The sequence below is a fragment of the Leguminivora glycinivorella genome, chromosome 13 (genome assembly GCF_023078275.1).
Source record: "Leguminivora glycinivorella isolate SPB_JAAS2020 chromosome 13, LegGlyc_1.1, whole genome shotgun sequence".
Classification (NCBI taxonomy): Eukaryota; Metazoa; Arthropoda; class Insecta; order Lepidoptera; family Tortricidae; genus Leguminivora; species Leguminivora glycinivorella.
The window spans coordinates 19319268-19330205 of NC_062983.1; the positions used below are offsets into that span (position 1 = coordinate 19319268).

A 10938-nucleotide genomic window follows, 5' to 3' on the forward strand; every position below is an offset into this window, starting at 1 on the left:
TTAAGTTTTAATTGTATTTATGATGTCTGAGGTTTTTTGTTGTATTTTTTGTATGTGTTTTTGTTAATAAATTTTATCAAACAAAAAAACTTAGTAATACAGTAGGTTACATTTAGATAACATAAGTAAAGTTTATTCATCAGCAGTTCCACTGCACCAAATGTCACTGTTCTGGACGTAAATGCATGCTGTTCCTTTAAAAACACAAAAATCACCATATGTATGCCTTTCAGATTTGAGGAGTTCCCTCGATTTCTCCAGGATCCCACCACCAGAACTGGGTTCTGAGAAAAATGGGACCAATCTGTATGCATATACATTCAATAAAAAAAAAATTTCAAAATCGGTCCAGTAACGACGGAGATATCGAGGAACAAACATTAAAAAAAATATATATATATACAGACGAATTGAGAACCCCTTCCCTTGAGATTTGGAAGGCGGTTAAAAAAGCAAATTTAGTATGGGTTAGCACATTGTTACTGGCGAATTCTCAATGTAAATTGAGACTCTAGTGCCTGTTAAGATCTATTCTTACGGGTAGATGTTTGCTATAACGCCACCCTAAGGCGGTTGAGAATTGATGGAAGGCATGGATAAATTCGCACACATCCAGCAGGCCTCCGTGGCGCAGTTGGTAAGCGCGATGGCCCCGGCAAGGCCAAAGGTCGCTGGTTCGAGTCCTGCCGGAGGTGTGAATTTTTCCATTTTTCCTTTAATTTAAAAATATGTAATATCGCTCGCAGACGTTTCTGCATGATAAAAAGCAAATTTCGTGAAATTGTTATCTGTTTGCAGATTAGCTTACAATTCGTTCATGAATGTGGCTTTATAAAACACATAATTATAATGTATTTTATAACGTGAGAACCGGCCTGGGCCGGCTATTAATACACTGAGCGAACTGGTCATCTTGGAACTGGTTATAGTACCGTCCGACACGATACACTGTAATTTATAAAGAAAATGCGCTTCAAAGTTTCTTTTCTCTGTGTGTTTATTTTGTATCTATGTGATCGAATGACTGCGGTGGTACTAAAAAGTGAGTTTTATAATTAACAATTTTTAACATTTTAATGTCATCGAATAGCAATTGTTTTTGTTAACAAATCAATGTGTCTTGTGTTGTGTACAAAAAATATAGATATATCTTGCGATACTACTTTGTTTGCGATTTTAACCTTTTTCCTTAATGTGTGGTGATAAAGGTAAGATTATTATATCTTCATATACCGCGCAATAACGTCGAAGATTTCAAAAGTAATAAAAACAAGGCAGTGATGTGATAGATTTGGTTTTTGATGCGTTACATCCTCGTGTTGGTGTAAAAAATTTGAGTTTCACTCGGTGGCAATATTTGTTTAACCTTTGTGTCTGGAAACCCTCGTAACGCTTAGATTCCACTAATATGAATATATGTAATATTCGCTTGCTCCTTGTAATTACAAATAACAAGACCGGGGCCCATTTCTCGAAGCTACAAGTTACAATTTACAAGTAGTTGTCAATGTCTAATATGACAAGTTGGAAAGAGACTTCCGCCTGTAACTTGTAACTTTCAGTTTTGAGAAATGGGCCCCAGACTACTACTATATTTTTTCTGTATCTTTTGCTGAAGTGTGCCAATAAAGAGTATTATATCTATTCTATCTATCTAAGTATAACTATTAACACAAACTCAAATGGACTTGACGGTCAGGACATGTTGCAAGGCAGAGTGATGGCAGGTGGACCAAAATGTTGGTCGCTTTCAGATGTATGAAGCGCCTGACATCCGTTGGCTCGTTGGGTGGACGACACTCGAAAAACTGCGGGGCATCTCTGGATGAGATTAGCCCAGGACCGGGATAAGTGGCGTACACGAAGGGAGGCCTATGCTCATCAGTGGGCGATTAACGGCTGAAATGATGATGACGATGATAACTATTAACACATTGCAGATAACTGCAGCGACTGCATCGGGTTCAAATCATGTACGGCTGCTATGGTAGCCATAGATTTGCAGCTGGTCGCCCTAGAAATGAGTGGCTTCTGCGGGGTAGACGATGGTAGGCAACGGAAGGTTGGTTAGATTACGTATTTTATTTTTTTTATATTAAAAAGGTGGAAAATAAACAAGTACCTATATATACCATCTAATGTATTTGTAGCGTGTCATAGCTTATGTGGCCTGTTGAACACTTGACACTGACAATCATGTGCCCATTTCGGGGTCGATAAGAACATTAGCAGTTTCAACACACCAACTGGTAAAGGCTCTCTTTGCTATTCGAAAACAGAAAGCAAAATGGTTTTTATCCACAAGAGTGCAAAGTACAAATTTTAACTTGATGTCTTCAGCTGTAGATTTTACTGGCTGGTAGATTTTACTTATAAATAATAATTTTCAATCATAAATATTAAATAAATTGACGGATTTGATTTAGGTAGTTTAATGTTTTATAGTCAGTATTCAAATCTTCTCGAGGCTGAGGCGTAGGGTTAGAGCCGGCGTAGCTTTATTTGACGTTCATATGCGCATTGTAATATGCCTACCTACTTGAAAAATAAATATTTCATTTTCATTTTTTTATTTTGGTGTGGTGAAAATGTTTGTTTCACTCGGTGGCAAAGTTTGTTTAACCTTCGTGCCTTCAAACTCTCGCAACGCTCAACATTACCCTCGAAATGTTAACTTCCAGGTATGCTGCGCTAAGGTGACATCTGGCTTGGAAACCGCTTTGGCTAATTCTATTCATTACCATCAGAACGTTCTTCTATTACCGGATAACTGTGGAATAGGGGAGGAAGACGGTTATGCAGACAGAGTTGCAGGCGGTAAAGCTGATATTAATTTTTTTTTCTCCTCACTAGCTCCCCCCCTAGTGTCCCCCAATATTTATTTATTTATTGCCTTAAAAAAGATTATCTTACACCAGCCAACTTGCAGAAAATTCGCGTTTGTACGGGACAACGGTAGACTATTTAATATTTTAATGGAATGTTCCATTGCTAAATATTCGAACATATGAATACCTATAAAAAAACTGTAGATGTTAACTTGTTCATAACTATTCCAAAAATCGACAACATAAGTAGCTCTCCGTCTCGAGATATTTAGGAATGTGACAGACAGACAGACGGACAGAGTCGCACTATGCGATTTAGCCCAATATGCGCTTTCGCCCGACAGTTCACAGTTGAAGTCGCGCTTGATGTATGGACTCGCGCACGTGTACGGTTATTCTAAAACGTCATAAGGATTCCTTTTGTATACATACCTTTGTAATATGGAACCCTAAAAACATATTACCTGTTTATTTACAGGGGTCCCGGTACTTGGCCTGTTCGAGTATCCATGGATGGTCTTCATATCTTATAAAACACGTGAGTTATGTAATAAATAAGTATACAAAAGATAATCCAAAATAATGAAATATACTTTTTTTCAATTTTATGAGGAGATGAGCGAACGGCGAAGTCTGGTGTCGTTCGGTCAAGATCCACTAGGCTAAGGGCGCTGCAAATGTAAAAACAAGAATACGTTCGGAATGGTGGCTTACCAATGTAAGAAGTGCTGACATCCGTTGGTTCGTTGGGTCCACGACATCAGAAAAATTGCGGATCACAACTAGACAAGACTAGCTCAGGCGCCGTAGCCGAATAGCATTTCTGCGACGCGAAACGAAAACGAAACGCCACGAAAAGTAGTCTGGCTCTGTCGCGCCAATATGCACGAGCGATAGAGATAGATATCTACGACAGTTTCGTTTCGAGAGCGTTTCGTGAGCGTTTTTGCCATTCGGCTACGCACCCTGGACCGGGAGAAATTGCGTACTCGAAGAGAGGCCTTAAGCTCAGCAGTGGGCGATATGAAGAAGAAGATGATTAATGATTATAATGATGAAGAGCACGTTCGATGAAAAAAAGCTGTCAAATGAGATGTTAGTATAACCGGTGACCACTAACCAATTTATAACCCTTTCAGCGGATGGCATCCAGTTCCTGTGTGCCGGTAGCCTCCTCAATGATCGTTACGTGTTGACCGCGGCCCACTGTCTCTCAGGGCTGGAAGTGGTCGGAGTGAGGATACGAGTTTATGACACGGACTGCCAGGGAGATTTCGGATGTGAAGCTAGTTCACAGGTATGAATTGTGACTAGCGATAGTAGCTATGTGCCATTCTCGATATTTTCCCGAGAATAGAGAAATCTATTAGGATCCGTGTCGCAAATTTTCGGAAACGTTTTCTGTGATGTTTAATCGCTTGGTAAAATGAATAAGATAAATACCATAGCAACATGAACGCAAATACTTTAAATTTTTGCGCTTTAAGCGGCAATATGAAGCTACTTTCGATTGCAGTTTAATTTTGACATCATTTCTTCAAACGTTTTTCTCCTGGGTGCTGAATCAAGTGTATTGACTTCTGACGACCGGTCTGGTCTAGTCGGTAGCGACCCTGCCTGCTAAGCCGCGGTCCTGGGATCGAATCCCGGTAAGGGCATTTGTTTGTGTGATGAGCACAAATATTTGTTTGTGACTCATGGATGTTTTCAATGTACGTATTTGGAGGCACGAGTATATTATCTTTCTGAGTACCCACAACACAAGCTTTCTTGAGCTTACCATGGGACCCAACCCAATCAATCTGTGTAAGAATGTGAATTAATGAACAGCCATAGTATGGTACGACCAAACGATGGAACGCTGTGTGTGCGATCTGGTGTATGACGCTTTCCTTTTTTCTTTTAATTAATTTAATGTGTTCTGTCCTGTTCTGTTTGTTATTATTCTTTTGTATACTTAGACCTTGCTTATATCACAGCCTGTTGTTATTTTTCTTGTAACGTTTTCAATTTTATTCTTTTTAACTGTAGTCCATTTTTCTTGTATATGTGTTTTGCATGTCTTCTGTCTGTTGCCCTCCGTGAATCTTTCTCACTTGATGGTCTCATCGGAAGATCAGCGCTGGAAGTCACCAGCAACATGCTGAGATGAGGCCATTTCGTGGCACTTCATTACTTTCTGTCTTGTTGTTATTATGTGTTCTTTGTCTTGTCTGTGTTCACGAATAAATGTTTATTCTATTCTATTCTATTCTAATATTTATTCTAAATTCTTCTCTTGTTTCAGGATATACTCATAGAAGAAGCAATTATTCACCCAGGATATGATCGTAAACCGGTTATAAGGAATGACATCGGACTCTTGAGGCTGAAAAATCCTGTAGATCTATTATTCAGTACGTAACTCATGTTGTCTGAACCACAAAATTAAAATTTTGAAAAACCCCCGACCGCGACCTAGTGGACCGATTTTCATGAAACATGACTAAGAACACTCCCGACTAAGACAGCTTTCAAATAAAAAAAAACTAAATCGAAATCGGTTCATCCGTTCAGGAGCTACGATGCCACAGACAGACAGACAAACAGACAGACAGACAGACAGATAGACAGACGGACAGACGGACAGACGGACAGACAGACAGACAGACAGACAGACAGACAGACATACAGACAGACAGACAGACACGTCACACTTATAACACCCCGTCGTCATCACCAAAAGCGTCGGGGTTTAAAAACGAAGTGTCATTTCAAAAACGAGGAAACACGCCGTTTTCAAACTTTGTGCTCTCGATTTATAGAAATAATGAAAATATTAATTTTCAAGCAACGGTAGTTTCGACTTATCATTGAGTCATCATTTTGTTTCATTTGAAATATTTGAATGACACGACTCATGCATTTATATTTACCACAGAGGATCGAGTATTATAGAGAGTTACTGTCGAAGTAAAATGTGTAATCACAGTGCATAGACTGCCATCTCTTGACACAGGCTTAAAACTTTTGAACCTCAGTTTAGACAATTTGGTCCATATTCTTAGCTCGATATGTGTTAAAATGTCAAATATTAATAATAGCGCCATCTAGCTGAGCGTACCCCAAAGGTGTAATGCCATCTAGGCCACCCTACCTTTTTGTGTATGGTACTGAGGTACGTTTTTTTCTTAGACTTTATCTGTCAATACGGAGTTATATATGTCTTTAATATTTACCTAGATTAGTAGACAATAGTTTTAGCACTATGTGTACTAATCTGGTTATATTTAATTGTTAATCGCGCTATTCGCTCTCGCAGACGTCCAAGATAAGATAGGTACAGGCTCAGCCTAGTTTGGAGTCTGATGGCTATACAGTGTGGAAAGATAAATCGGGCTCGGAGCGAAACTATCTCATTTTACTTAAAGGAGACATACCTTTATTTTTAAAAGAAGAAAAAATTAAAATTTTGAAAAAACCCCCGACCGCGACCTAGTGGACCGATTTTCATGAAATATGGCTAAGAACACTCCCGACTAACACAGCTTTCAAATAAAAAAAACTAAATCGAAATCGGTTCATCCGTTCGGGAGCTACGATGCCACAGACAGACACACACACAGACAAACAGACAGACAGACAGACAGACAGACAGACAGACAGACAGACACGTCAAACTTATAACACCCCTTCGTTTTTACGTCGGGGGTTAAAAACTGCATTCAAAGATTTTCAAAACTCGTTTGCCTAGTCCGGGACTGGAACTTGTAGTTTCTATAGATATGTTTATAAGTAAAGGGTCCTTCAGTTTATGTTTCTTTTTTAATCCTAAACATTTTCTTATAGACAACGCTGGCACAGTTTGCCTGCCAGTAACCCGGTCCATGAGACGCCGCAATGTAGTGGACCAGCCAGCTACCGTCGCCCACAGGCAGCAATCGGAGAAAAGCTACGAATCCGCCACACTGCTATATGTCAACGTGTCAATATACACTGCTCAGCACTGCCAGGAGCAATATAACAGGTAAAATTGAGTCATTTTATTTGCTAGCATCGCACAAAGGGAGAAAATTGAGAAAAGCTATGAGTTAGTTGCTTTATGTAGTTTATGTCAACAAATAAATCCAGTAACAGTATACCAGGTAACGTGAGGCACTGAGGCAACATAAGTATTTGTGACAATACTGGAAGGCGATGTCGCTTGGCACGATAGTTCCTTAGGCCATTCAAAGGTGATTTAGCTCGGTAGCTACAAAAACGCATCGTGAGGACCTTCCAAAAGAGGGTACCTAATTGCCTCAGATATAGGAATGAAGGACCCTAATACGAAGCATTATTTTTTGAAATAATCGTCTTACCTTTTCATACAAACATAAATATTTTATATTCTAGAAACAGACAACACGGCGCAGAAGACGACATGCAGAACAAGATCTGCTCCGATTCCAGTAGCAAAGGTTCCTGCCGAGGGTTCTCTGGAGCGCCCCTAATGGTGTGGGACAGGTTTGGGGACCGCAACCGATTTATCCAGTACGGCATCGTGTCGTATGGCCCGAATCGGTGCGGCACCCTGTATCCTGAGGTCTACACTGACGTCACCAAGTACATGGCATGGGTTTTGAACTCGATAAAAGCGTAGTAAAAGAAGAAGGCAAATTATTTTATTTAGACAGATGATTTTTTGTTAATGTGTAATAAATTGTGTTTGTAAATGGTCTTGTCTTTGTACGGTTCTGAAAATGTGTAATTTTGGATCGAATCCATGATCCATGGAGAATTGAATGAATGAATATTTTTATTTCATGTAACCATGACACATATCGTCACTACTTTAAAAAAAACTTGTATCTTCGTCTGTCAATGAAAAGAAAATTGTAATGAGTATGTATGGAATGCATATAGATTTACTGCGTTTTAACTTTGAGGAACAGCGTGATCAAGATACGAGATTTTTTAAAAGTAGTGACGATATATTATTAGTAGGACTTGCAAACTAAGGGGTTAGTGCATACAATCTTAAATTTAAAACACAACACTCATTGGGGAATGCAATCCCTCGCAGTGCGCTAAATAGGGACAGTCAAACCCTGTCTGCTATCATTTGTAGGATGCTGTTGGGGCTGACGCGCACCCTGCGCACCAGGGATGCTGCACGCGCACGCATGGTAGTATAGAAACAGTCTACAGTCTACAATTGCATTGGGTTCTTCAGAATTGTAGAGGTATTGTTTCCAATGGAACGTAATAATTATACATGATGTTGATGTAAGTATGAAGTGGGACTCATTTTGCTTGCAACACTTGCGCTGAACATACATTACCACCCTTTGCCAATTCCTAAGGTGTTGAAAGAAAACGAAACTGTGACATTACAGTGACAGATTGCCAGTCTCTCGCCTACTCCATTAACCCATATCCAACAGTCGGCTTCTATGACACCCATGGGAAGAAAGGAAGTTAAATAAAAGCTTGTAAATAAAACAGTACTTGTATTTTATTTAAAACACACTGTCCAACCGCCTTTATTTGGGTCATATGACCCAAAAAAAGCAAAAAATCAACGTCGTCTCGTATCAGGAAGTCAAAAGGAAGGCAGAAGACCGGCCCTCATGGAAGTTGTTCCACCAACAAGAGTCCAACTCTTGATTGTGGGAATTCTGTCTTCGGTAGTCAAAGACACTGCTCGGTTGACGGTGGCCGCTGTTGCTTTGTTTTCGAAGTTTAAGTCAACTGCTTCTGTATTATAGTATTCCTCCGCGATTTGACGGAAGCTATCCTCTATTCCAAACCAATCACCCCTGTGAATGAATATTCCGCTGAAATTCTTATATTCGGCAGTAGTTTTGTCGACGATAAGCTGCCGCGTGATTTCTTGGTAGTAGAACCTGACCAGCTCAATCGCCTGTTTAGGGAGGAACCGCAAGGCGACGAGCAGCTCCTGGCGGGTCTTGCCCAACGCGCCTTCGGCAGTCACGGCCAACATTGTCCACGCTGCGACCGGAGACAAGACAAAGTTCTGCTCCCCTTGTTGTTTTGCCGCATATAATAACTCTATTGAAAAATTTGTCGTCGACTCACGGATTCGATATTGCGGGACTTTAATAACGCCTTGAGTTAGTCCTAGACACAGCACAATACACGCGCACAATTTGAGCACAAATAGGATCATACTGATTAAAGGTTTGTCAGTAGATATTTCCATTTTTGTTTTGCCGCGTTCAACAAAGGCGTCAGACTCACACGATGATTCGCACAGTAACGAGGAAAACCATTAAAAAATATCCATATTCAAACAACAGTTTATATAATCTTATGCAACGTTTTGGGCTCCAGTTAATGTTTTCATCAAAAACGCTATTAGTAGCTTAAAAACAACTTTCGTGAAAGTTTTGAATGATTCACTGTTATTTTCATTAGACTTATATTGACCGGGATATAGACCGTGATTACCTTTTTGATTTTTGTCGAGCTCCCGATATTTCGACGCAGTTGCATGCATCATGATCACGGAAAACTGACGAAGGCGGGTGGATGTTAAAGTTGCATAGACACAGCCGCGCGCGATCTACCCTCCTTCGCGCGCGTCGGCTGCGTTCACTTTCAGCGTTACCACTGGTCGCATTCACACTCGATGCATGCGAGCTCACACCATCATCCCAGACAGTTAAACTCGGTCGTAACATCACTAACCAATCGAGCACACGCTTTGTGTGACTCCTCTCATCTTGTACAGGAGTTGAACCATGTTCAGAGAGTCCTGAGGAGAAATGGTTACCGAGTTAACGTTAATAAACGGGATGCAAAACCCAAGCACCTCACTCATCGCGTAGAGAGACAACCAGCGTTTATGCCGTACGTAAAGGGAGTGACAGATAAGATCTCTAAAATACTAAACAATTACTCTGTAAAAACTATCTTCACCCCACACAGGAAAATTGCAAAGTTCTTGCGGTCACCTAAGGACAATTTTCCTCTGGAAAAACCCGGTGTGTACAAAGTTGAGTGCAGTTGTGGCAGTTCTTACATAGGGCAGACCAAGCGCACTATTGCCTGCAGAATTAAAGAACACATTGCTGCAGTCAAAAAGAACGATACTCGCAAGTCTGCTATTGCTCAACATCTCATTGAGTCGGATGCAAATCATTGGATCGAGTTGCATAGTCCTAAGGTAATTTCGACGGAACGCCACTACATACCGAGATTGGTAAGAGAAGCCATTGAGATTCACAAATATAAAAATTTCAATCGTGAGGATGGCTTCAAACTATCTAATGTATGGAATCCAGTGATTTGTTTGTGTAAAAAACCGGTGAAGTCAGAATTGAACAAACGTAGTGACACTGTGAGTGTAGTGTGTTTGGACAGACCATCGAGTGTGAATGCGACCAGTGGTAACGCTGAAAGTGAACGCAGCCGACGCGCGCGAAGGAGGGTAGATCGCGCGCTGTCTATGCAACTTTAACATCCACCCGCCTTCGTCAGTTTTCCGTGATCATGATGCATGCAACTGCGTCGAAATATCGGGAGCTCGACAAAAATAAAAAAGGTAATCACGGTCTATATCCCGGTCAATATAAGTCTAACTTTCGTGAAATTACATATTTTTAAATTAAAGGAAAAATTGAAAAATTCACACCTCTGGCAGGACTCGAACCTGCGACCTTTGGCCTTGCCGGGGCCATCGCGCTTACCAACTGTGCCACGGAGGCCTGCTGGATGTGTGCGAATTTATCCATGCCTTCCATCAATTCTCAACCGCCTTAGGGTGGCGTTATAGCAAACATCTACCCGTAAGAATAGATCTTAACAGGCACTGGAGTCTCAATTTACATTGAGAATTCGCCAGTAACAATGTGCTATCCCATACTAAATTTGCTTTTTATCATGCAGAAACGTCTGCGTCTGCAAGGCCAAAGGTCGCAGGTTCGAGTCCTGCCGGAGGTGTGAATTTTTCCATTTTTCCTTTAATTTAAAAATATGAAATATCGCTCGCAGACGTTTCTGCATGATATAATTTTTAAGAAAAAAAAACCGCCTTCCTTTGGGGTTCTAGTGATAAATACTTTCAAATGTTGGATTATGTTATCAATTCGTCTGTATATTTTTTAATGTTTGTTATTCGATATCT

The 10938-nt window shown here is 40.4% G+C and overlaps 2 protein-coding genes across 4 annotated transcripts in view; one reads left to right on the forward strand and one right to left on the reverse strand.

Annotated features, from left to right (window-relative positions):
- LOC125232895 (CLIP domain-containing serine protease 14D-like) overlaps window positions 1-10938 on the reverse strand; it is a 45905-nt gene that overhangs the window by 5471 nt on the left and 29496 nt on the right. The window lies entirely within an intron of this gene.
- Window positions 920-7524, forward strand: LOC125232896 (CLIP domain-containing serine protease 14D-like). 3 transcript variants are annotated; one of them, XM_048138722.1, is made up of 8 exons: window positions 920-1042; window positions 1941-2062; window positions 2682-2817; window positions 3307-3366; window positions 3968-4125; window positions 5116-5224; window positions 6657-6834; window positions 7203-7524. In XM_048138722.1, the coding sequence occupies exons 1-8, from the start codon at window positions 967-969 to the stop codon at window positions 7447-7449; spliced, it is 1086 nt and encodes a 361-aa protein (XP_047994679.1). In that variant the 5' UTR covers window positions 920-966; the 3' UTR covers window positions 7450-7524. The 3 variants fall into 3 exon arrangements, with proteins under 3 accessions (XP_047994679.1, XP_047994680.1, XP_047994681.1); XM_048138723.1 differs by lacking the exon at window positions 920-1042 and adding an exon at window positions 1178-1208; XM_048138724.1 differs by lacking the exon at window positions 920-1042 and adding an exon at window positions 1394-1418.